The 27,536-nt window shown below is 47.8% G+C and overlaps 1 protein-coding gene across 2 annotated transcripts in view; it reads right to left on the bottom strand.

Moving 5' to 3' along the window:
* Positions 1 to 27,191, bottom strand: part of LOC307206699 (uncharacterized protein) — a 37,873-nt gene extending 10,682 nt beyond the window's left edge. For both annotated transcript variants that reach the window (XM_079960044.1, XM_079960045.1), the window contains exons 1-6: positions 26,955 to 27,191; positions 20,653 to 20,828; positions 20,450 to 20,526; positions 16,009 to 16,554; positions 10,589 to 10,918; positions 84 to 233 (exon numbers count right to left, since the gene is read on the bottom strand). In XM_079960044.1, coding sequence (XP_079816170.1) covers positions 84 to 233; positions 10,589 to 10,918; positions 16,009 to 16,554; positions 20,450 to 20,526; positions 20,653 to 20,717 — 1,168 coding nt within the window. In that variant the 5' untranslated portion in view covers positions 20,718 to 20,828; positions 26,955 to 27,191. The remainder of the gene's footprint in view (positions 1 to 83; positions 234 to 10,588; positions 10,919 to 16,008; positions 16,555 to 20,449; positions 20,527 to 20,652; positions 20,829 to 26,954) is intronic.
* Positions 27,192 to 27,536: the final 345 nt, after the last annotated feature.

Genomic DNA, 27,536 nt, shown 5'->3' with positions numbered 1-27,536 from the left:
TGCTCACCTTTCCCAGGCTCCTTTGCTCCTCACTTTATGCCACTCACCATCCCCTCCCCCAAATGCCCACTGCAACTGCTTACCCGCGTCCTTGCGGTTCCGGACCCTCATTCGCACCCGGCTCCCCGCCTGCCGGAAGATGCCCCCGACATCGCCGTGGGATAGCCGTGCTAAGAGCCCACCATCCTTCTGATGAGAGGGACCCTCTTCTGGATGGGGCAGCAGGGAGCTGGCTGGGAGGAGAGAGAGCAGATGGATCAAAGCACAGCCTCCCACTCTTTGGAGCCACAGAGCCTAGGACTTGCCGATCAGAAGCTCGGCAGTTTGAATCCCTGCGACGGGGTGAGCTCCCGTTACTCGGTCCCTGCTCCTGCCAACCTAGCACTTTGAAAGCATGTCAAAGTGCAAGTAGATAAATAGGTACCGCTCCGGTGGGAAGCTAAATGGTGTTTCTGTGCGCTGCTCTGGTTCGCCAGAAGCACTTAGTCCTGCTGGCCACATGACCCGGAAGCTGTATGCCGGCTCCCTCGGCCAATAAAGCAAGATGAGCGCCACAACCCCAGAGTCAGCCACAACTGGACCTAATGGTCCGGGGTCCCTTTACCTTTACCTTACTTGACTTTTTCAGACCTAGGAGACACGATTAGCCCCAAGGTCCATTTGGGGACTCATTCTTCAGCCACAGCGCTGCTGGTGTGGCTGTTATTGAAATTGGAAGTGGAGTGAGAAACCTCCTGTCAGAGCTGCCCCTAGGTCCCAGCTCACAGAGGACCAACGCCAGGCTGTCGTTATGTACAAAAGTCTTTATTGATGTTCAGTTTCCATTTCCAAGCCGCAGCGCGCAGCTCTACGTCTTAACCCTAGACCGGCGAAGTACCGTCTGAGTCTCCTCCCCTATGACACCAGTTTAAGATCCTAGCCCTGCTCCACCTTTTACGCTGCTCTCTCCTCCTCTGGGTCCTCCTGCCCGCTGGGGCATTGCCCTTTCTGGACTCCTCCGACGCTGAGTCGCTTAGCTCCTCCCCCTCCCTCCGGCGGGCTTTAGGACCCGGTTCCCAATCCTCATTCTCTGCTGTCCCGCGCTCCTGTACATTGAACTTGCCTCTCGCGCCAACCCAGTGACCTTCCTCCTGACCGTTACACTACTTCTGTCACTGCTTCCCTCTTCCGGGATACTGGCCGGATCTGACCTCCCCTCCGTTGTCTGACTCTCCGATGGAGGTGTGGTCAGCCCTGCCTTATCTTCTCTCCCTGGTGGGGAATGCACTGGCCCCGATCCTTGGGACTCTTCCCCCCCCACTATGCTCTGGTGGGGAAGCTGGTCCTGATTTCCAACTGCTGCTCTGGGAGCCCCCGCTGCCCCCTTGCTCCTGGGGCGTTCCCCTTGGGAACCCCCTACCCCTACCCCTGGCCACTGGTGCCCCCTTCTGTGAATCTTCCGATTCGCTGGAGAGGCTCATGGAATCCCTCGGTCCACTGTCCTCTTCTCCTACGCTCCCCTCGGATTCCTCCCCTTCGCTCTCCATCTCCTCTCCTCCCTGTGCCTCTGCTCCTGAACCCCTGACACCTCCCATGAACCTTGCCTCTCCACAGCACAAGGCAAAGACAAAGAGCCTCCTCTGCCTATTACCAAATGTAGCAATTCACTGATAAATGTACAGTGGTGCCCCGCAAGACGAATGCCTCGCAAGACGAAAAACTCGCTAGACGAAAGGGTTTTCAGTTTTTCGAGGTGCTTCGCAAGACGAATTTCCCTATGGGCTTGCTTCGCAAGACGAAAACGTCTTGCGGGTTTGCTTCCTTTTTCTTAAAGCCGTTAATACCCGGGGAATCCGCGCTCCGCAAGACGAAAAAATCGCAAGACGAAGCAACTCGCGGAACGAATTAATTTCGTCTTGCGAGGCACCACTGTATCTACGTACTGCCTCAGTGGGAAAACTTTAGAAATTCATCAGAAATCACATCGTTGTATCAATCTTCTCAGTTCCAATGGCATTTAGGACCCAGGTGATGTCTAAGGGGGGGTTAGTGAGCCCACCATAATCCCAACATCAGCAGGACCTTCCCAAGGAGTCATGGCAGATGATATCCTGCCATGATGAGTGTCAGACCATCTCAATCACAACCATTTCAATCACAATGCCTACCCACCCCGTAGTGGGATGAAGACCAGACAAGACAAAGGGGTGTATTTGACTTAACTCACGTATGTGTGAAAGACTATATTTGAGTCTCAGGGACATGCCTGGATCTCAGGTTCTACCTGAGGCCAAACCTTTTCTGACACGTATCTATGATGTCTTGATGATGCACCCTGAGGGGTATTATGGGAAACTTTGGGAAACTTTAAAATACGGATGTAACCATTGCGCGGTGCTTCTGGCTGCTTCATCTCTACGGTACTGGGAAGCCTTGTTGCAGCAACAAAGATCATGCCTACAGGCCGCTGTTTTGCTTCTATCTCCTGGCTGAGGTCTCTTGCTTGTGATATAAGTAAAAAGGCCTGCTCCTTTTCCCTTATGGGGTATCCAAGAGCCCAAATAGAGTCCTTTTGTAGGTTCTCTATCGGTAGGAGAAAGTAACAGAGACCAACCAGAGAATATTGAGAAGCAAAGCAGCTAGTAAGCCTGATCTTTATTTATTTTTTTTAATGAATATTTATTAGGATTTTCAATAATAAAACAAAGACAAAAGTAGAAAAAAATGACAGAAATACAAAAATACAAAACTTAAAAACAATTAAAAACACATAGAATTTCAATTGCTTATTTGCCTTTAACTTGTTTCTCAGACCTCCTCACACCTCCCCTTCTTGTATTCCAATTTAAATTATTAGCTCAGCAAGTCCTTATTGCTTATTTCTCGACTTTACTCAATCATTTATTTTAACATGTTATTATTTTACTTTTTCTTTTTCTTCCACTTCCTTAATTTATTTTTGCAAACCTTATCTTCATTTAATTTAAACCATTTTAGAGACCAGTTTTAACTTATCCAAACTTAGACATCAATACTTATACAAAGCCTGATCTTTATTAAACTGTTGCAACAGGGTGCTCCCCTCACACGCAGGAAAGGAGGAGGACCTTGAACAATGGTGTGCAAGGCCGTATATATTCATTTTGAAATTCCCTGCCATCGAGCTCCAGACCACCCCTCCATACATCATACATACAACACAGAAGGGGTGTAGCCCAAGACACCCCCCACAAACATCATACCTACATCACAGAAAAGACGGTCTACAGCAGAAATTTGAATGTTGTTGTTTTTCCTGTCTGCCAGGTTATCTGATAATGCCTTATCTGATTGCCTTTTCTGGGAGTTTGGCCATTCCTCTGAGATGGTAATTACTTAATTCCTGAGACAACGGGAAGGTTTTTTTCCATTTCCTCCCCTCCTTGCAGAGAAACATTTGGTCAGTTTGGGAGTTAAGAAGGTTTCAGGACTGTCTTCCTGTGCTGTGACATGTGGTTTATATATTTATATACGTGTTTGCTTGGTACATTTATGAACATTTTATATCTAAGACCTTAAAATTCTTATAACACTTGTGACCCCCCAACCTGAACCTGTGGGAGTCAAGGTTAGGCAATTGTGGGGTGTGCCAGCTTTGGGTTAGGCTGCGAAGCAGCAGCGAGCACTAAACCACCAGCTGAAGACGACTGCAGCTATGACCCAGCTGCCCCATGGTTTATGGCCCCCCACACCAGAATCTTCTGCCCATGAAGTCACATGAGTTGAGTGCCAGACTGGGAGTGCGAGAGGGGAACTCACTTAAGAAATTCATCAGATGCGCCAGAGACAGAGAAGTTTAAAGCGTTAAAATCGAGATGTGGAAAATATGGAAACAACGAGGAGAGGCAGGACTGATATTTGGAAATATGCTTCAAGGTCTAGACTATGGGAAACACCCCCAAAATTAATAATTATAATTTGGAAGATAATTTGACCCTTTTTATTTTAGTTTTTTATTTTTATTGGATTATGATTTGATATGTTAATTGGATGTTTTTTATTGGAAAATTAATAAAAACGATTTAACAAAAGAAAAAGAAATTCATTAGAAGCAAGACAACTTATCCGATGGAACGGCCCCCAGTAACTGGTATAAAGAAGCATCATGACTCTGGCAGGGGAGGCAGAACACAGCTCCCATGGCTAGTAGCCTTCAATAGCCCTCTCCTTCAAGAACCTGCCTATTTTAAAGACATTCCAGTTGGCTATTGCTGCCTGTTGTGGCAGTGAGTTCCATAGTCTAGCATTGCACTGCGTCCGCCCAATAACATTGGTCTCAGTCTGCCAGGAAATTTTCTCACCCAAAGCTGCTAATCAATCATACATGCATTTTGAATCACCTCACTTATCACTCGGGAATCTTCCCTTGCATCACCAAAGCTCACAAATTGTGCTTTTCTCACTTTAAATATCTTTACATCCCCTTGAGCTTATGTGGAAGAAGATTCTCCCCAATCTGCCTGCTCTGGATGCTGATCTCCACTGCCATGTGACTTGAACCAGATGCAGTCGGACTCTCTGTTCTCCATCGAAACTGGCAGGAACAGGAGAGGGACTTGGCAGCTTCACTGATGCCTGAACACTTTTTTCTTCTTTCTTTTTTAAAAATCTGTGCAATATTGTGTGCACCAGCAAGGTTATGCATGCATGTCCTTGAAGGGTCAACCCCCCTCCCCGTCGTCCTGGGGATGACAGCCACAACGGTGGCAGGGAAAGGGGTGGAAAGCAGGTGAGTGACAAGGCTATTCCTCCAGTCTTGTCCAGTTCCTGGGAGAGCAGATTGGGGAAAAGTGAAAGAAATCAGTATAGCTGGAACACTATCTAGTTTATAGGGAGATAAAAGTTAAAATGTGTTTCAGGAACAAAAAATATTGTTTGTTTTCTTAAATTGCCCACTCAGAGTAGACTAAAATGTATGTGCCATTCTTAAATACAAAATGAATGTGGCTTAAAAAGCTGTGTTTTCCAAGGAACTACAGCAGGGGTAAGCAAACTTGACCTTGTGGGTGGCTGGACTGTATTTTGAAGGGGGGGGAAAGAACAAATTCCTATGCCCCACAAATAACCCAGAGGTGCATTTTAAATAAAAGCACACAATCTACTCATGTAAAAACATGCTGATTCCCGGAACATTCGCGGGCTGGATTTAGAAGGCGATTGGGCCAGATCCGACCCCCGGGCTTTAGTTTGCTTACTCATGAACTACAGGATTGGTGTGGACTGTGGCTCACATCATGAGTGTGGAGCTTCAAAAAAAGGCAGTGGGAGCACACAGGATGTGGAGTATGGGGAAAGGTGAACATACCTGTAGTTCTTCTCTCCCCAAAATACTGAAAACAAGAGCTGCCTTTGAAACAAAAACACAAGCATGTTCCAAAAATGCGCTTCCCCTTTCCACATACCCTGCCCTGGGTGTTGTTCCAGTCCATGTTTACTTGCCAGAACCTGAAAATTTAACTCAGTGCTGGGGCTTTCTCACAAGCAGACACACTTATGTTATGGAATCATAGAACTGAAGAGTTGCAGAGTTGGAAGGGACCCTGAGGGTCATCTAGTCCAACCCGCTGCACTACAGAAATCTCAGCTAAAGCCATTCATCCTCTGCTTAAAAACCACCAAGGAAAGAGAGTCCATCACTTCCTGAGGGAGACAACTCCACTGTCAAACAGCTCTTACTATCAGAAAGATATGCCTGATAGATCTCCTTTCTTGTAACTCAAATCCATTGGTTTCATGTCCTTAATTCACGTAAGTAAATGCACGTACACACACACACACACACACACAACCTAAGACACAGTCGATCTCTCTCTTGTCTTCAGTACAAACTTCATACAACCTTTAAACACTAAAGGGATTCTCCAGGATGGTTCCGGCTGCTTTCTCATCCACACAACAGGGGATGCTGATGAACTTTGCCAACAAAAAGTGGACGAGACCCAAGTTCACATCAAAGCCATGTTCTGCTGAACAATGTAGCTTTAATGATAGAAGTCAGAAATGCTATGGGCACCATGTCCACAACTCCCCCCTCGAAAAAGCTTTCAGTCTCATCTGGCCTCTAGCATATCCTCCATTCTTAGGTGGGTTCACATAACACCCTCACTGGCTCTTCAGTTTCACCTCCCCCCCCCCCCAAAAAAAATAGTTGACTTGCCTGAACTAGAAAGACCAAAAGGCTTTCGCAAGGCTAAAGTCGTGACTCCGGTTCCTTACAGATAAACATCACCCATACACACACATTTGCAATGTGAACAATATGCAACCACCCCAACCTGCCCAATTCCTTCCTCTCCCGCACAAGAAACCACAACACCCTGGTCTCACCCTTATAAGTAAAGAGCCCCCTCCTCCCCCCCCCTTTGGCAGGAGAGACTAAATCACTTTGAAGTATTCCTCCCCGCTGCGCACCCCCGCCACACTTTCTACAAGGTAACACTTCCCTCCCGTCCTTCAACTACAAAGCAGAAAGCGGAGGCAGGAGTTAGGTATTTACGCTTGAAGTCCTGGGTATGGCGCAGGAAGGTTTGGACTTGCTCAAACATTTTCAGGGTAGATGCAGGAGGGAAGCGGCCAGGTCCAGGGGCAGAGTGGGGAGTGGGTTAAAATCCACTGCCACCCTCCCACCCCAAGGCTGTGCCTGCTTTTCCAGCAGGCCTTCCCCACCCCTCTCCTCTGCCCCCTTCACAGGAATTCCTCCGCACAAGGCTTTGCCTGATAAGCCAAGGGCTTTGGGGGGTGGGGGGCGGAGTGGCTGAAGCTTAACCTGTTCAGAGCCACGAGGGACATTTTGTTCCCTGGGCGTACAATGAGAGTTCCTGGTTACGCCACTTACAACAGTTCCTGCTCCAGTTTCCCCAAGCGCAAGGCAGTGTGAGAGACAGGTGCTTCTTCAAAAGCAGCAGAAGCTGCCATTTCCCCATCAAGAACCGTGGAGGAGAGAACTCTGCCTTTATTCTATGCAGACAGGAGACAAAAATGTATGTCTGTACTGTTGCATAAGCTTTTATATCAGTTTCTGGGAGTTGTGAAGAAGGTGCCTGACAATCCTTAGCTATCTGATCCCAGCACCCAAGAGCTGGAGTTCTCCGAGTTCCACGGGGGAAAGGAATGGATGTCAAAATCAGTCCATCAAAGGGTTTTGTGGCACCTTAAAGACAAACAGGCTCATTTGTCAGGTGCATCCAAACACGCTGGAAAATGGCACCAGTTTTAGAATCTGTGACATATATATGCCCAACGGGGATAGCAAACCAGGAGTTATGCCCCCATGGTAAAAGGTAAGGGGACCCCTGACCATTAGGTCCAGTCTTGGCCGACTCTGGGGTTGCGGCAGTCATCTTGCTTTACTGGCTGAGGGAGCCGACGTTTGTCCACAGACAGTTTTTCTGGATCATGTGGCCAGCAGACAGATTTTCTGGGTCATGTGGCCAGCATGACTAAGCCGCTTCTGGTGAACCATGCCATTTACCTTCCCGCCGGAGCAGTACCTATTTATCTACTTGCCTTTTGATGTGCTTTCAAACTGCTAGGTTGGCAGGAGGAGGGACCGAGCAACGGGAGCTCACCCCGTTGCGGGGATTTGAACCACCGACCTTCTGATAGGCTCTGTGGTTTAACCCACAGTGCCACCCGCGTCCCACACCCACATGGACGCAGACATTAACAAGTTGTAGTTATATATTGCTGTCAATGTTGGTAAATGAGAGATCACTTGCCACACTTTTATTCAGGAGAAGCTTCATATTCTGCTTTGTGGGTGACTCCTCGCATTGTCCTATTTTGAATAAATTATCCAATAAATTTTAGTTTTCAGACCTTATCCATATGTTCACGTAAGCAGCTCCTTTATAGGAGTGCAGGAAGCCGCTGCCTCATACTGTGTCAGTATTGTCTACACTGATTGGCCGCACCTCCAGGGTTTCAGACCTGGAGACGGCCGGGATTGAACCTGGCAGCTTCTGCAGGTAAAGCCAATTCTCTACCACTGAACTCTGACCCTTTCCTTTCTATGGGCATCATTAAAAGCCTAAATCCCTACATAGCCCTGGTAGGCTTCCAATGTAATGTATGATGTAGTTTCGATGAGGGGCATGATCCTTAAATACTCAGGAAGATCTAAAGAAAGGGTGTATGAAACAGTCCACATAATCCATATCATCTGACACTGTAGCTGTACAGCTTTCTGAAACTGAATAGCAGGGAAATTTGGAAAAGCACAGGCTGTGTCTGCTGACCCACAAATCAAAGGGGAGCTTGGAAGTTTCCACTGAATAGGGATTCTATTCAGTGCATAAAGGACCTCTGACAGTGAAGTCTAGTCACAACGACTCTGGGGTTGTGGCGCTCATCCCGCTTTACTGGCTGAGGGACCTGGCGTTTGTCCGCAGACAGTTTTTCCGGGTCATGTGGCCAGCATGACTAAGCCGCTTCTGGTGAAACCAGAGCAGCGAATGGAAACGCCATTTACCTTCCCGCTGGAGCGGTACCTATTTATCTACTTGCACTTTGACGTGCTTTCGAACTGCTAGGTTGGCAGGAGCTGGGACCAAGCAACAGGAGCTCACCCCATCACAGGGATTCGAACCACCGACCTTCCGATTGGCAAGCCCTAGGCTCAGTAGTTTAGACCACAGCACCACCCACGTCCCTTCATTCACTGTTTTCTGTTCAGCCTTTTACCATTGATCACAGTACAATATCTTCTAGATGGGACCCTGTTTTAACCCCCCTTTCTACCCAACTAGACTGATGTCAATGAGGAGAAGGCACAGACCGCTCTGAGAAGGCCCTTTGCAGCACAGAACGCTCTGAATGGCACTCCCTCCCAAAGACTTGCTGTGTTTTGACTTTCAGTCTGATTCAGAGGGGGGGCAGCTTTTTATTTCAGCTGCCTTTCGAAACAAGAGAGAGTGAGGATGGCTGATTTCAATTTGAGGTGATGTGGTTGGGCTGCTTTTAGGTTATTTAATTTTCTTTAGCATGCTGCCTTTAAGCAGCTGAATTTGACATGGGATTTTGCGATCTTGTGTTCTCCCATGTCTCTTGGCAGCAGCGGACCTTGGCGTCTCAAATTTCAATCGGCCTGACAACAACATCCGGTGCCCCACTGCCTCTTGCCTTCCGCTGGATGTCATAGCTGTGGTCCCCCAGCCCAGAAGCTCTGCACCCGGTGCACCCAAACTGGCCACATTCCCCTACATTCACCTTTGCTCTCGGCATGTTGTGAACCACCCTGAGGGATTGGTAGAACAACACAGTGGGCTTAAAAAATAAAGATAAAAGAGCAAACGTGCTATTTTACTGATTCTGTATTAAAGTAATTACCGCATTTTTCACTCTATAAGACGCACCAGACCATAAGACACACCTAGTTTTTGGAGGAGGAAAACAAGAAAAAAAATATTCTGAATCCCAGAAGCCAGAACAGCAAGAGGGATCGCTGCAAGAGGGATCGCTGCGCAGTGAAAGCAGCAATCCCTCTTGCTGTTCTGGCTTCTGGGATAGCTGCACAGCCTGCATTCGCTCCATAAGACGCACACACACTTCCCCTTACTTTTTAGGAGGGAAAAAGTGAGTCTTACAGAGCGAAAAATATGGCATTTAAACGAATAGCACATTAAAACATGTCATTCAGATATGCAGAACCCATTTGAAGCAGACTGAATGCACAATTTGGAATGGTGGGGGCAGTGGTAGGCGCAAACTATTCCTCAGTAGAGATAGGTCCATTACGGTGAATGGGGCCCCACCAACATGTTTCTGCCCTCAGCAAGCCCCCACCTGCCTGCCTTCTTTCTTACAGTCACCCCAGAGAGTGGCTCTGCCGGTTTCCACCTTTTTAGGTGGAATCTACATACATATAGTGGGACGCAGGTGGCACTGTGGGTTAAACCAGAGAGCCTGGGACTTCCCAATCAGAAGGTCGGTGGTTCGAATCCCCGCGACGGGGTGAGCTCCCGTTGTTCAGTCCCTGCTCCTGCCAACCTAGCAGTTTCAAAGCACGTCAAAGTGCAAGTAGATAAAAAGGTACTGCTCCGGCGGGAAGGTAAATGGCGTTTCCATGCGCTGCTCTGGTTCGCCAGAAGCAGCTAAGTCAGCTGGCCACATGACCTGGAAGCTGTACGCCGGCTCCCTCAGCCAATAAAGCGAGATGAGCGCCGCAACCCCAGAGTCGGCCACAACTGGACCTAATGGTCAGGGGTCCCTTTACCTTTTTTACACACATATAAAAACCGTTCTGAAAATGCTTTTTTTCTAAAAGTGTTTTTAAAAATACATTGAATTTTGTATAAGGCTCACCATCGCCGTCTAGTGTCACATTGTATATTGCGCTTCAGACACACTTAAAGCGTTTTATTTGCAGCTGTATATCTGAGTCTTTAGTCTCAGTGTTGGCTTTGTGGAACTCAGTGGGGAAGAGGATGGGGCCAAAGCCAGAATGAGTTGGCTCTGCCTGGCTCCACCTACTGTTTGGGCTCCTCCCCTTCCACCCAACCAGTCCCAATGGGCACCCGTCACCACTGCTCTTCCCTGCTGCAAAGGGGTGTGCCTTTTCCCACAGCCTCACCTGCTCTCACAGCTCCACTTCCATCTGTTGCTATGGCGACGCCGCTGTTGCACCCATGGTCTTCTTTGGGGCCATCCACATCTCCTGTGGGCTCCCCAGCCCCTCCCGCTGGCCGGGGCCTCCTCAGCCTCTGGGAACAACGAGCAGGACACACAAGTACATCCCGGGGCTCGGGGCCCACAAAACTGGTCACAGCCAAAGTGTCAGCTGGGGGAGCACCCCAAGTGTTAGGAGTATCTCGGGAAACTCCTTTGTTGTGGCAAGAATCAGGCAAGAGGTGTTCTCGTCGGAAAGAGCAGTTTTCCTGGGGATGTCTCCGAGAATGATGACCTGTAGGGACAAGTAGGTAGGGTTGAGTAGGTCTGAATTGACACCAGACCCCGTCACATACCACAGTGGTCTCTCTGGGGTTTGCAGTGCTTAGCAAGCCCTCACCTCAAACTTGTACAGTGGTACCTCTAGTTACAGACTCAATCCGCTCTGGGGTGCAGTTCACAGCCCGAAAAGTCCACAACAAGAGCACCGCTTCTGCGCATGCGTGCGGTGCGATAGAGTGCTGCTGTGCACGCACAAGGTGCGCAGAGCACTTCTGCGCATGTGTGAGATGTGCAGAGCACTTCTGCGCATGCGGTGAAACCCTGAAGTATACACTTCCGGGTTTGCCGTGTTCGTATCCTGAAAAAATGCAACCAGAGACTGACGTAACGAGAGGTACAACTGTACATCCACTTCTAGCTATCAGAATCACATCCTAGTTCTGATAATTCACATTTGTTTCAGTTACAGGTGTTTTGTGTGTGTAACTGCTCTGTCCATTTGGCAAATTGCCAGGAAAAAACAGGTCGTGGCTTTCAACAATGCAACTAAGCATGACATTCATTTTGTAAGAGGTAGCGTCTTTCTGTTGCAGCTGAAATGAATTTGCACCTCTAAAATTATCCTGTGTGAATTTTGACAGGCAATAGTTCCTTTATTACATTTATAGCCTACGTTTCTTCAATTAAGGTGGGATCTATATGGATCCCAAGTGGCCTGCCATCCATGTACTGACTGTGGATCTGCAGGCAAATCACAGACTGCATGGTGGCTAAACAGTCACACACAAGGGACTCTAGGATATTTAAGGATTGTTGCCTGCCTGATTTTCATCACTGTATGTGTTGAATCCTGGCAAGACTTTTGATGTGAGTAAACCTTGTATTTTTCTTGTTTACTAAATGGTCTGAGAGTGATTTCTTTCTTAACAGGGAAACATAAAACAGGAAAAAAGATAATCCAAGCCTGCCTATAGCAAACTTGGATATCATAATTGTTCTAGAAGGTTATGCAACCTTGTCCTAATAGCTTCTAGAGATAAGCTGTGCACGGATAGTGATTTTAACTCTGCTAAAATAGATATTTGCATGCTCACAAAAATGAAAAATGGAAGGGTAGTTATTAAACAGAATATCCTCTCCTACTCATCTAAATCCATCTAACAGTGACCAGACCCAGGCCTGCCTCAGCAAAGTTTATGACTTCATGCCTGTTCAGATCACAGCCCTCTGCATGTATGCACGCTCACTGAATATTTGATATTCCACATTAGCGTTCATCATCCAGTGATCTTTTCAGTAGCTGTCAGACTTACAGTATCTGTCAGAATTTGGCAGCTGACATGCAGGAAGAGACAGCGCTTTGACAGTATCTTACATGTACCAATCAATATCTGACAGTATCTAACAGTTAGTGTGCAGTGGCATTTAATACATTTTGTACTAAAATAATTCATTTATTTACCCAAGCATGGAAAAAAATCCCATCCTTCAATAGGTTAAAAAAACACATACACGCTAAGCAAAACAGTTAAATTGCAAATGTTGATATAAAAAATTGAGTTTGAAATTCAAATGTTGATTGGGGGGAGGGAATCAGATGTTGAAGTCAGCATTTTTAGATTTGTTGAACTTCAGTTAAGAAAAAAAAATTCGCACTGCTTTCTGTATAATCAGATGATGATGATAGTTTTTGGTTTTTTTGCCCAGCAAATTCTCATTGGTCTCGCTGCACATCTTTCTTTCAAGGTGCTACTTTGGGGCTGTCTCATTTCCTGAGCATTTACTACTTTGTACCTGGGAAAATGTGAGCCTCCTTCAGAAATCACTATTGGTTGCGTTTGCGATTAGTGCATGGAATGAGATGGTGCAAGTGTCACAGGCAAGATGTTTATTTATTTCCCACATCTATGCCCCACTTTTCCCACAAGCCTGTGAGGTCGACACTCACAATCAAATTAAGATGGCTTACAATCAAATATTGGATCTGATCTCTGCTGCCTGTATACACAAATAAAGCATTTTTATAGCACTTACAGAGAGAATATCTCTGCAAGCATTACAACAAGCTGGTACTGTATTGTTATTCCTATGCTAAGATGGTGTTTGAGGTTAAGGGAACAGTGGCCTCATACTTTCTAAACCACAGACTGCAAGTGCAGGATTTACATGACGGCTTCCTGCTATAAATACGCTAAACATGAATCACAATAGATGTGCCTACTTAAACACTCCAATAACAAATCCTTAACACACCAAATCCTGGACATTATATTGCAACATAAACCAAGCGCATTTTGGCACAAAGGTGGCCAAATATGATATCAGAACAAAAAACTAAACATAGCAAATCTATAAAATAAAATAAAAAAATTCATGAAATCAGCACTTCAATAATAATAATAATAATAATAATACCACATACCTAACCACCTGCCCTGCCCCATCCTGATGGGCTTATTTATGGCTTGTGTTGAAAAATAGGGTACACAGGATTTGGCCTAAGAAGGATTTATGACTGGAGTGTTTGTATTTGCGATCCCTCTTTATTGTAAGAAAGGATTCTGATTCCCCCCTTTACTCCATGTATAAAAGTTTGGGTTTTTTTTTTTTGTTGTTGTTAAAGATCATTTGGTTGTTTGTAGGGCAAGCTCAACCATTTGATGGCGTGAAACGTCTCAGGAAGTTGCGTTTTTCTGCTAGTTCCGTCAGTGCAATCGTTTCAGCTTGCAAACAAAACCATCTCCCCTCATTATCCCCTAATGTATTATCATTGCATTTTTATCTTTAGCTTGCCTTGGGTATTATACACTTTGACTTGGAGGAGTGGGGGGGTGAGGTGTGCAGTGAGAAGGGCGCCATTTGCTGCTATGCTTTGGGCAGCAACATGTTTTGGGTCAGCCCTGGTTTTTCACACTTAAACAACCATACACCTGCTTGAGAGTCCTGAGTAACAGGTCTTTCAACCCAGTGCATCTGCCATCAACATCTGCCATGAATTTGCTACTGGGGGAGGGGAGAGAGGAGATAATACTGTGGCACTCACACCCTCAAACATTTCTCTAATGGAAATAGGGACGTCCCATTCCATAATGATAATTTTACTATTTATACCCCACACATCTTACTGGGTTGCCCCAGCCACTCTGGGTGGCTTCCAACATATATAAAAACACCACAAAACATTAAACATTCAGAAAACTTCCCTTTACAGGATTGCCTTCAGATGGTTTAGGAGTCGGATAGCTCCATACCCTCCAACATTTCTCCAGTGAAAATAGGGACATTCTAAGGAAAAGGGACTCGGGTGGAGCTGTGGTCTAAACTCCTGAGCCTCTTGGGCTTGCCGATCAGAAGGTCGGCGGTTCGAATCCCCGCGACGGGGTGAGCTCCCATTGCTCGATCCCTGCTCCTGCCAACCTAGCAGTTCGAAAGCACGCCAAAAAGTGCAAGTAGATAAATAGGTACCACTCCGGCGGGAAGGTAAACGGTGTTTCTGTGAGCTGCTCTGGTTCACCAAAACTTAGTCATGCTGGCCACATGACCTGCAACTGGACCTAACGGTCAGGGGTACCTTTACCTTTGCCTTTTTAAGGAAAAGTGGGACATTCTGTTCTGGGATCAATTTAGAAACCAGGACAGCTTCTCTAAATCAAGGACTTCCCTGCAAAATAGGGACACTTGGAGAGTCTGTGATACTCGGTGCCATATAAAGTGTGTATCTGCTCTGCCCCATCCCATGGTTTCGTGACTACAGGTCCAGTTTGAACTGAGGGACCCTGGTCCCACGGCTAGCACTGAAGTCACTTGACAACACCAGCTTATTATTATCATTAGCACCATTATCTCACGCTTGCAGACATTTCCGTGATTTTTTTTAAAATTAATACAACTATTTGTTTATTTTAATCATTTATTTAAGGTCTATCTACTGCCTCTTATGCAACAGGGGCTTTGAATTCTATCCTGCTGTCACACAGCATCCAATGACCCAAAATGCTGCTCCCTGGCTGCCGCGGCCAAGTTAGCCATGAAGGCAAACTCGGAACCTGCCTCTCTTGCTAAAGGAGCAGCGCCTGTCTCAGCGAGGCAAAACTCTTGGAGGAAGAGCCACGGCCTCTCTTCCTGGCGGAGGGGCACAAAGACACCTGGGGGGGGTGTCTGCTGCATTTTTGAGGACATGCCTGAGCACCTCAACCAGCAGCAGAGGGGAGGGCAGATATTCATAGATGAGTGCCTTGCTTCTAATCCCTTTCCGTTGTCCTGCAAGTTGTTTTTTAAAATAATAATAATAATAATAATTTATTATTTATACCCCGCCCATCTGGCTGGGTTTCCCCAGCCACTCTGGGTGGCTGCCAACGAAACACTAAAATACAATAACCTGTTAAACATTAAAAGCTTCCCTAAACAGGGCTGCCTTCAGATGTCTTCTAAAAGTTATTTTTCTCTTTGACATCTGCTGGGAGGGCGTTCCACAGGGAGGGTGCCACTACCGAGAAGGCCCTCTGCCTGGTTCCCTGTAACTTGGCTTCTCGCAGCGAGGGAACCGCCAGAAGGCCCTCAGCACTGGACCTCAGTGTCTGGGCAGAACAATGGAGGTGGAGACGCTCCTTCAGGTATACTGGACCGAGGCTGTTTAGGGCTTTAAAGATCAGCACCAACACTTTGGTGACCGGAAATGTACTGGGAGCCAATGTAGGTCTTTCAAGACCTACGTTATGTGGTCTCGGCGGCTGCTCCCAGTCACCAGTCTAGCTGCCGCATTCTGGATTAGTTGTAGTTTCTGGGTCACCTTCAAAGGTAGCCCCACAGAGAGCGCATTGCAGTAGTCCAAGCGAGAGATAACTTGAGCATGCACCACTCTGGCGAGACAGTCTGATTTTTTTATCGATTTCCAACGGGTTACAAGCATAGCATTGCTATAGGAGCCATTGGAATTGGCAAACCAAGATAATCCTGGCGAACCCTTGGCCATTCATGCGCTAATGTTGCGAAGCAAGATGCCCAGCAGGTGGATAAGATGAGGGAGGATGGTGGGAAACTTGAATCTGCCCAGGGCTGTGACAAAACCTCGTGGTGGCCCTGCCTGCTGTCATGGCTCACCTTTCCTTTCCACCAGAAGGATCACATCTCCTGTCCGCGTATGCTCCTGCAAGACACTTTCCACTTCTCCCGGGCTCAGGTCCCGCACGTCAGCCCCATTCACCTTTGCAATGACATCCCCTTCCTCCAGCAAGGGGCATCGCTGTCGGTCCCAGATCTTCACCACCCGAGCCCCCGGCCTGCCCCCACTGAGAGACCCCACTCCAAACCACGGGCCAGAGGGGCTGCAGGGCAAGGGCACTGGGGTGAGGCGGCTGCAGGGTGGCCCCCGGTGGAGGTGCCGCTCGGCATGTTCTTCTTCGTCGCCCAGGCAGGCTTTGGTGCAACAGCGGACGCTGAGTCCACGGGTCCTGCGGGATGGGGGCGGGCCAGCTTCTTGGCCGCAAGCTGGACCCCTGGGGACAGTGGGGCTGGGGGGCACAGCCCCGTACGTTGGCGGAGGGCGTCGGGACAGGAGGGGCTCCCCATCAGAAAGGCAGGAGCAAGGTGACTGGCGATGGGTATATTGCAGGATGCAGTTCCCGTCCACCACCACTACGACATTCACTGAAAAGGTGGAAGGAAAATAAAAGAGAGGCAGCAAGACAGTACCTTTCAGAGCCAAGATTAGGGCTGAAACAAATTTTCCGCCATACAAAATCTCTTCCAGATTCTGCAGAAATCCAGTCAAATATTCATTTGCCAAACAAGTCACCCGATATTTGATATCTGCATTTGACGTCCTATGATATTTGACGCTGCTTGGTATTATTTGGAACTGGGTGACATGTAATGGTATTTAGTACTTCATTTAATAACTGGCATGCAACATTTTAATTTTTTTTTTAGTAGTCAATAATATTTAACAGCTAATAAGCAATGGGATTTAGTATTTGATGGTTGGCAAGCAATAGTATTTAGTATCTGATTGTATTTGGTAAGTGACATGTAATGGTATTTAGTATTTAATAACATTTGATAGATGGCATGCTGTGGTGTTAAGTATTTGACAGCTGACAGCTTATGTGGTTTCGTATTTCTTTATACTGTATTATGGATGTATGTCATGAGCGGCTTTAATAATCTAGTGGAGCTGGTTTTAACGAAGTATATATGTGTAAATAAACAAAGAAATGCCTGCCAAAAGCACCAAGAGATGCCAGCAAATCTAAACAGTTCTAATTCAGAGGCACAATGTCACATTCCAAATGCACATGTAAAAATGGTGAAATTGGAAATTTCAGTGAATTTCAAATACCCATTTCAGCTCTAGGCAAGATGAGGCATTGCTATGGAATGCAAGGCCATAAACTCGTTATAAACTAGCCATTCATACATTTAGAAGGACTAATATTCTGGAATCGTCTGCTTGGAGCAGTTGCAGGAGCCAAGATACCCATTGACTGCAAAACAGAATTGGATACATTGGTAACAGGTATATCATGATTTCCTATTCTGATATCTCATTGGGGCCCTTTGGATTCAGAGAAGTTATCCCCTTGCCACAAAGACCTTGGACATTTTTTATCCTTCCTCAGGAGTATCAGACATGACCACGGTTGAAGATGAGGTGTGATTTTCCCCTGGGGGTAGGCTTGAGGGCACTGGTTTGGGATTGCAACACATTGCCGTATTTGTGGCTGCGAAGGAACTGTTCCAGGTAATCCTAAATAATGTGGAATGTACCGTATTTTTTGCTCTATAAGACTCACTTTTTCCCTCCTAAAAAGTAAGGGGAAATGTGTGTGCGTCTTTTGGAGTGAATGCAGGCTGCGCAGCTATCACAGAAGCCAGAACAGCAAGAGGGATTGCTGCTTTCACTGCGCAGCGATTCCTCTTGCTGTTCTGGCTTCTGAGATTCAGAATATTTTTTTCCTTGTTTTCCTCCTCCAAAAACTTGTGGTCTGGTGCATCTTATAGAGCGAAAAATACGGTAGTTGTGCTGTGTTGTAATAAACAGATATGATTCTTCTACACAGGAGTGTCAGCTTGGCCCTGCCACCATGGGTGCCCGGGGCTATGGGAGCCATGCAGTGTGCATGGCCTTGGGACTGAAATTTGGGGGTGCCCGGTCCCTTCATGGGGAATTTTGTGGGTGCTTGGGCACTTTGGGGCCCCAGGGAGTTGGCACCTATGCTTCTACAGAATGGTTCCCAGACAGTTCTCTTTCATTAAAACAGACCGTCTTGACCAGGCATAGGTAAACTCAGCCCTCCAGATGTTTTAGGACTACAACTCCCATCATCCCTAGCAAACAGGACCAGTGATAAGAGATGATGGGAATTGTAGTCTCAAAACATCTGGAGGGCCGAGTTTGCCCATGCCTGGTCATGACTCTACTGCCAGAAAAATATTTTTTAAGTCAAAAAGCATGGGTTTTATTCCACAAGACGAAACTTTCAATGTTTCAGGCTTCTCTCTCTTTTTGCCTGTGTTTCAGGAGAGAGGCTGCAATTCTGGTCGTTACATTTGGGGTGTACAAACTTTGCAAGGGTAGGAGAAACCGCCATAGCTCCGACAAGGAGGTCACGTTGTAGCATGTGCAATGGGCACATGTTCTTAAGAAAGCCCTACAGTGCTTCGTTTGGTGAAGCTGGGGAGGAACGGCAACACTACGTTTTGGAACATACAGCAAAGTTCAGCCCTGGCACAGCCCTGCGCACAAGTCCACAAAATGTCTCCCTAGCCTGCCTGTCCTATCTGATGTCCAAAGGCTTGGTGGACGTTTGAAGCACATTCTTTCCCTCAAAGAATTCTGGGAATAGCTTGTTAAGGGTCGCTGGGAACTGTGACTCCTGTGAGGTTAAACTAGAGGGCCCAGAATTATTGGAGGAAAAAACCCTGCCATGGATGTGCTTTAAAAGTGTGTGCACGGTCTTTTCTAAAGGCTTCAGGGAATTCTTGTTCGCCACAGGCAACCCGTTATTGACAAGAATGCTTCAACTGGAGGAGAGTAGGTTCTCCTGCTAGCATGACTTAATGGTGGCATTCACACAAACTCTAACTCAGGGATCAGCAACAGGAAACACAGGGGACAAATCTCTACCCCCTGCAATCCACTTTACTTCTGGTTCCCAGAGTAGGCGCTGATGTTCTCCCAAGCTGAGAGGCAGGTGAGGGATTCTAAGTCCTTCCTTTCAGCTTGGGCAGCAGAAGTGGCTTTGGCAGTGCTCTTCCTTAAATCACCTCTGCTCCTCATCATCACATTGAAGCCAAGATACAAGGAAATGGTAAAGAGAAGGTCCTCAAGCAGAGGACCTCACTCAGCCTTTGGGGGGACAGGGACCCAAAATCCAAGAAATGGTTGTGGGCACCACAGACATACCCATTTCACAGAAGAAAAACTGGCAATGCTTAGACTCCCCCCCCCCCCACAAAAAAACCGCAACCACACACCCCCTCAAAACAAATAAAACACGCAGAGGGGAAAAACAAGCGACAACCCCCCCAAAAAACAGAAGAATCAAAAACAAAACAAAGCTCACTCCTCGATTTAAAATATACTAGGAGGAGCAAGTCCCAAGAAACCATTTTGTTTCTCACACACAGGTCCTACTTTGCAGACCTGGGTTCAAAAGGAAGAGCTCTACCAAAGCCTGCAAGGTAGAGGGAATACAGTCCTTTGCCTCCATCTTGGTTTGAGTGGGAAAAGGCCCCATCTGCACTATCACATTCAAAGCAGTATCACATACCCTCCAACATTTCTCCGATGAAAATAGGGACATCCCATTCCATTATGAAATTTTTACTATTTATACCCCACACATCTGACTGGGTTGCCCCAGATACTCTGGGCAGCTTCCAACATATATAAAAATATAATAAAACATCAAACATTTAAAAAATCCTTCCCTATACAGGATTGCCTTCAGATGGTTCGGGGGCTGGGAAACTCCATAACCTCCAACATTTATCCGATGAAAATAGGGACATCCTAAGGGAAAGTGAGATATTCTGGGATCAAATCGGAAACTGGGACGGCTTTTCTAAATCAGGGATGTCCCTGGAAAAAGAGGGACACTCGGAGGGTCTGGTATCATATCACTTCAAACAATCATGGCTTTCCACAAAGAACCCTGTGAGTTGTAGTTTGCTAAGAGTGTTGAGAAATTTTAGGCGATTCCTATTCCCCTCAGAGAGCAACAAATTCCAGAGTTTCCCACAAAGGAGGGATTGACTGTTACCCCACTCTGATAATTGTATCTCTGTGAGGGGAATAATGGTCTCCTAGCACCCTTAAGAAAGTGAAGTTTCCAGGTTACTTTGGAGGAAGCCATTACTGTTTAAAGTGCTATAATGTTGCTTTAAATGTGCAATGCAGATGGGGTCTTAGAGAGCCAATATTGCCGATCATTCTGCACTTACTGGGCTGAAAAGGACCCCATTAAAATCAATTGCCAATTGCAACCCCCACCGTAGGGCGTCCTATTTATAACAACACCCAAAAACCCTCCACACTCACCTCCTGCAGCTGGGGTGGTCTCTGTTGCAGGAATACGAGCCTCACAAGTCACCTGGGGGCTTTGTCTTGTGCTGCAGCTTTTGGAAGGGGGACAACAACGAGAGGTGAGTATTTCTCAGGAAGGCAGACTCCTCCATTCCCTCGCTCCCCACTTCAGTTGATCAGCCCTCTCAGGTGGAGGACGAGTAGCGCATTGGACTGACCTGATGCCACAGGGCTCGATCCTCTCTGAACCCCAGTCATGGACATGGGGGCCAGCACCCCCCATGACTGCCCCACAGTCAGCGCAGCCAGGGATCTCACTTCGGGGACCCAAGCTCAGTCCCCCACATCCAATAGGGGGGCTTCGTAGGGTCCCCAGAGGTTGCCTCACTTTGTCCTGTGCAGAGACACAAATGTTGACATACAGCTCAGATTCCAGGATAGTTTGTTCATTGACTAAGTTTTTACTCAGACTAGACCCACTGAAATAAATGTGATTGAGGCGCCTTAACCCCAATAGGGGACGCAGGTGGCGCTGTCGGTTAAAGCCTCAGCGCCTAGGGCTTGCCGATCGAAAGGTCGGCGGTTCGAATCCCTGCGGCGGGGTGCGCTCCCGCTGCTCGGTCCCAGCGCCTGCCAACCTAGCAGTTCGAAAGCACCTCTGGGTGCAAGTAGATAAATAGGGACCGCTTACCAGCGGGAAGGTAAACGGCGTTTCCGTGTGCGGCTCTGGCTCGCCAGATGCAGCTTTGTCACGCTGGCCACGTGACCCGGAAGTGTCTCCGGACAGCGCTGGCCCCTGGCCTCTTAAGTGAGATGGGCGCACAACCCCAGAGTCTGTCAAGACTGGCCCGTACGGGCAGGGGTACCTTTACCTTTTACTTAACCCCAATAGGCCTGCTTAGCTGAAAACCACCCAGTGAGAGCCATAACATCAGAGGGCGGGGAACCTTTTTCAGCTGGAGGGCCACCTTCCCTTTGGTACAATCTCCGAGGCCGCACGTTGGTTGTGTAAAGGGCCAGAGGCAAAAATGGGCAGAGCAATGAGTATAAATTCCACCTTTGGAAGTTGCAAGCAAGGGTCGTTCGACAAAAAGCACTCAAGGAGGATGTGAAGCAAGGTCAACAAGCAGTGTGGCTGGGGAAAGATGGTGTGGCGTGGAGTTCCCATGGCCCAGAGAGCACTGAAAGGCCCCATGAAAGAGAGGTTCTGGCTAGTCCAGCTTCAAATGGGTGCTTGTGGGAACACCTTCTCCTGACCGCCAAGTGCATGATATTCCCGCCTTGAGTTCTGCTCTTGTTTGTGCAACCACAGAAAAGCTGGGGGAAGAGGGGGCTTCTCAAGCCCCTGACAGGCTGCCCTATAAAGCAGGTGGCCTGTGCCTAGCCTGGTGACACACTCTCCTGAACGAATCCCCTCTGTACCCAAAGGCAATATGAGGAGGTTCTTGCCCTGCCCTCTACCTTCAGAGAAGTGAAAGGTATGGCTTATTTGTTTGTTTGCAACATTTACAAGGTTATTACCAACAAAACTGGGATTGAGATAGCCGAAGAGCACAAGAAAGAAATCATATCAGACTGGTATTGTTACATTACCTTATATCGCAAATATAAACAATTACAAACGAAACCTGAAATTACTCCACTCAGTAAAATCAACCCAATTGTAAAGTGTTTCAGAAAAAATGAATCAAACCATGAAAAAGAAAATGTACATGGAAGGGCTTATTGAAAAGGGGAGAAGCTTTCTTGTCCATGGGAGGGGACTTTTTTAAAAAGCAGAGGGAGAAGAAGTGCTGCAGCCTGTTTGCTTCCTCTTTGCTTTGCTGCCTGCTGGCCTTGTAGAGCAAGCAGTGGTCCTGTCCCTGGAGCAGTTTTTGGAAAGTGGGTGTGAAGCGCAGGAGCCATCCTTTTGCTGCTCTGCTCTGCTTGTTTTGTTTTGCTCTCTGCCAGCCACATGAAGTGGTAGGTCAGCAACTACTTTTTTTAAAAAAGTGTGGGGTGTGTGTCAGGGGCAAGCACGGCAACTGCCTGTTGGCACATTTTGCTGCCTGTCAGCCATGTGGCAGGCAGCTGCCTGATGGACGTTTAGAAAAGGTGGGGTTGCAGGAAGAAATGAAACCCATTGCTGCTATGTTTGTTTTGTTTGCTGCCACATGCAGCAGACACAGTGTTAGAAACTCAGATATATAAGGTAGGCGCCAAATGTCTCCTTAAACCAAGGTTGTAGCTGCCAAAACAGAATGTCTAGTTGCCATTTTGGGGCAAGATGGCTCTGAAGTCTTATTTTTCAAATGATGGTCTCATTGTGATTATCAGTTAAACATCTGGCTAGTTCTGATGACAATCTTGAGCTCGGTTAAGAGCTTTGAGCACTTAAAGAAGAAAAGTTAATTGATCCAATGACAGTTCACATATATATCAACCCCTTTTTCTTAACAGTGACTGCTCCTACACAGGCTGCACAGAAAAAGCGTTTTTCCCCAGAAATTCATTCCGATTGTGTGGATAAAATATAACGGATAGAATTTGACAGGATGGGGTATTAGTGTGTGAAAACAGTCCAGATCCAAGGATCTCCAGACGGTGGAGATGTCAGGTGCCCTCCTGGCACCAGGAATCTTCACTTGGTTCCAATGGCCGATAGTCAGGTGCGAAATACACCTGGCACCTGGCTAATTTTGAACACTGAGCAGGCAGCAACCAGAGAAGAGCATTCCTTGAATAGAAGGGTAAGGAGGAGATGTGGAAATCCTTTTTGTTTATGTTGCATGTCATACAGCAGGAATTGTTCCAAAGCTGTTGGTGCAGGAAGGCCAGTGCAGAGGCACTATTATCTCATTTTTCTTATATTTCCCCAAGTTGTTTTGGGGGTGGGGAAAATTGCAGAGGCATTATCTCTGTTACTGCTTCAGAGGTTTTGAGACCACCTCATCTAACCTCCCCACAAAAAACCCAGAAAGACTGTTCATGAAATAGCGGGTGTTGTCAAATCACCCTGTAAACAAATCAGGATGAATGCTCAATAAACAGGGTATTTGGAAGTGCCCTGTGAAAAGTGTGGCACAGCTGAGTACACACAATCTCACTTTCCCCCTCTCTACGCATTAAAATCGAGGGATGCGGGTGGCACTGTGGGTTAATCCACAGAGCCTAGGACTTCCCGATCAGAAGGTTGGCGGTTCAAGTCCCCGCGATGGGGTGAGCTCCCGTTGCTCAGTCCCTGCTCCTGCCAACCTAGCAGTTCGAAAGCACATCAAAGTGCAAGTAGATAAATAGGTACCGCTCCGGCGGGAAGGTAAACGGCGTTTCTGTGCACTGCTCTGGTTTGCCAGAAGCGGCTTAGTCATGCTGGCCACATGACCCGGAAGCTGTATGCCGGCTCCCTCGGCCAATAAAGCGAGATGAGCGCCACAACCCCAGAGTCGGTCACGACTGGACCTAATGGTCAGGGTTCCCTTTACCTTTACCTTTACGCATCTGAAATAACATCTGAAAGGGGCCGTACAATCAGCAGAGTCAAGTGGGAAACTTTTGTCAGGACTGGACTGCTCTCTCACTGAAATAATTCTCAACCCTGCACACTGAAAGCTAGCATGTCAGGGAGAAGCCAATATTCCAATGGATACGCTTTTTGTGTGAAGGGAGTTGGAGGGGAGTATTTAAAATGGTAAAAGTACATATAGTATGAGAGACAAAACATGCTATGTTTTATACAATATGACAATATTTTCTGAATCCCTGCGGCGGGGTGCGCTCCCGCTGCTCGGTCCCAGCGCCTGCCAACCTAGCAGTTTGAAAGCACCTCCGGGTGCAAGTAGATAAATAGGGACCGCTTACCAGCGGGAAGGTAAACGGCGTTTCCGTGTGCGGCTCTGGCTCGCCAGAGCAGCGATGTCACGCTGGCCACGTGACCCGGAAGTGTCTCTGGACAGCGCTGGCCCCTGGCCTCTTAAGTGAGATGGGCGCACAACCCCAGAGTCTGTCAAGACTGGCCCATACGGGCAGGGGTACCTTTACCTTTACCTAGAGCATGCTCAGTAGTAGATGGTATCTTTGGTTAGATCACCTTCTGAGAGAGCTCATGTGTGGCCATGAGACAAAGCCCTGATCCTGGAAATATTTTGCTCAGGTGTCACCTCTGCCATAAAACACAGTTAAGTACCACCCCACTGGCAATATGAGAATAATAATGACACAATTTTACTGGACAAGGCTGTTGTAAGGATTACTGATAATGCATGGGAATTATTCATAGGCTAAGTAATATTATTATATTTATAAGGTTAAACCTTATATCTAAAGGCAGCCCTGTTTAGGGAAGCTTTTAATGTTTAACAGACTATTGTATTTTAATATTCTGTTGGAAGCCACTCAGAGTGGCTGGGGAAACCCAGCCAGATGGGTGGGGTATGAATAAATTATTATTATTATTATTATTATTATTATTATTATTATTATTAACAACCTATTGTTGAACCCACTAAGACTGAACCATTTGAAATTTAAATGCCCATTTTGAATCCCCATAAAGTAGAGCTGTATGAACTACCCTGCAGAATGCTTGCTGAAGAGTTATGTGTTACTAGAAAGCCTGCCTGAGGCTAGAGTATGCTTGATGCAAAATGGGCATTAAACCCCCACATAGCTGATTCATGTAAAACAACAATAACACACAAATTCACTTCTTTTCTGTCTCTAGAACCCATGGGATAATATCTGCACTGATACCTGATTTCTAAGATTCTCTCTGAGGTTCTGACAGCAAATACTGCAGTATCTTGAATGTTATCAGTTTTACAGTGATTCTAAAATCACAAATCTCTTTCTTTAGTGGCAACTACAACAATCAGTTCCAACACTACATCTAATAATATTTTGTCTCAACATGCATGTCTTCTCACCAGTGCTGTGCTACATCTGCCATTTTACTGGCTGATCACCTATGTACACCACCCCCCAAGAATCCTGGGAAACGTAGATCGGCCCTCACAGCTACAATTCCCAGTACCCTTGGAATAACTACAGTTCCCATGGTTTTTTTGGGTGTGTGCGATTTAAATGCACTTCAAATGTATGGTGAGAGCTCAGAGAGAAAGACCATCTCCTGCAAGACCACCACAGTGCATTTGGATTTCATCCTCTTGAGTCATATATCATCATGCGAAGGGCAAACATCACTGGTCCCTTTTCAGAACTGAGGCAATAGTTTTGGGGGAAGTGGAGAGGGGAGAAAGAGTTTTACTGCTGGGTCCTGGGACCTCTGCAAAAGGAAGGGGTTCCTGTCAGAATTTATAAGGGGGACACTCTAGAAAGCAGTCGGATCCCAGGAGACCCAGGAAAGGAAACACTCTGAGCAGTGGAAAACAGAGATTGGGTTTAGCACCTAACTAGTCATGACGCGGGGGGCGCTGTGGGTTAAACCACAGAGCCTAGGACTTGCCGATCAGAAGGTCGGTGGTTCGAATCCCCATGACGAGGTGAGCTCATGTTGCTCGGTCCCTGCTCCTGCCAACCTAGCAGTTCGAAAGCATGTCAAAGTGCAAGTAGATAAATAGGTACCGCTCCGGCGGCAAGGTAAACGGCGTTTTCGTGCGCTGCTCTGGTTCACCAGAAGCGGCTTAGTCCTGCTGGCCACATGACCCGGAAGCTGCACGCCGGCTCCCTCGGCCAATAAAGTGAGATGAGCGCGCAACCCCAGAGTCAGCCATGACTGGACCTAATGGTCAGGGGTCCCTTTACCTTTACCTTTAGTCAGGTGGAAGGATGGAAACAGGGAGCAAATGCTCTGCTGAAAAATCACAGCCCCTCTCTTTCCCTTGTTCCAGGATCAGCAGTTAAAGAATCCTAGGATATGGAGTGGGAAATCACTCCGTGTCAGGATCTGCTCCTTACCTGAATAAAGGCCATGCTCCTGGAGTAAAGGTCCAGGCTAATCTCACCCCCACCCCCCACTCTCCACCCAGAGCTGTCTGCCTAGTTAACCCCCTTGTTGGTTAGTGGGGTTGCAGCAGGTACTAAGCAGGTGGTTTCGTGGGGGTGGGGGGTTGCTTCCCACTGAACCCGCTGCCGGAAAGTGCCCTGTCACTTCCACTCTCCTCGCTGGCCTGTCACATCCTTCTCTGCTCGTCCCCAGCACCCCTCCCCGGCCCGGCTGTCAGGTCCTATCCATCTCTTGACATCATCCACTCACCTGCCCCCGCCTCCCCGCCCCCCCCCCCCCGGCTCTCATCCCTTCCCTCCCATCAGCAGCCACCCTCATCCAGCCCATCTCCATCCATCACCCTCCCCGCAGGCAGCCACCTGGTTCTCCCCCCTCCCCCCACAACCAACTTTAACCCACTGCACTACAGGCCGGCTACTTATCTCCTCCTCGTCCTCCCGCTACCCCTTCCCTCCCCACCCCTGCAGGGTAGACCCGGGAATCCTATTAGAAGGGCTGATCCTCCACCCATCATCGCCATGCTGGGGGAAGAGAAGCGAGGAGGAGGAGGAGGAAGAGGAGGGGGCGCCTTTTCCTTACCTCTGTGGATGCCCCCGCCGCCAGCGCTGTTCTGGCTGGCAGCAGCCCCCGGCCTCGGCTCCCCTAACCTCCCAGGCGGGCCCTGCCAGGCAGCGGCAGCAGCGGCAGCAGCAGCAGCCAGAGCCAAGGAGGTTAGGAGCAACCTTGGATGCTGATGCTGCCCGAAATAGCAGCAGTTAGCAAGAGGAGGGACCATGGGCCGTTGCCAAGGCAACGCGAATTGCTACCCTCCTCCTCCTCCTGCCCGGCAGAAAGTGATGCGGAGGGCGGGGGGGGGGGAGAGAGACAGACAGAGACGCTGGCCAATGGGCAGAGCGCAGCAGAGGATAATCCGCAAGGCTGTGGGACAGGAGCGCCCCCCCCCGCACCCTGCGCGCATCCCTCCCCGTCGCTGCAGCGCGTCTTCTAGCCTCTAGGGGGCGCCTCGTGAGCAGCGGCCTCGGGTTGCAAACGCTTTCTTGGGTACGAGCACGAATTAATTTCCTGCTTCCCAGACCCGCGTTGCGTGCGTTGCTTTGTGATGCTTGGTGGAAGTAAAGGTCAGGAAGGGTCAGAACAATATTTATGTATGCAGCTACGGCG

Source organism: Podarcis cretensis, assembly GCF_951804945.1.
Source record: "Podarcis cretensis genome assembly, chromosome: 17".
Taxonomy (NCBI): domain Eukaryota; kingdom Metazoa; phylum Chordata; class Lepidosauria; order Squamata; family Lacertidae; genus Podarcis; species Podarcis cretensis.
This window is presented reverse-complemented; position numbering and strand designations above follow the sequence as displayed.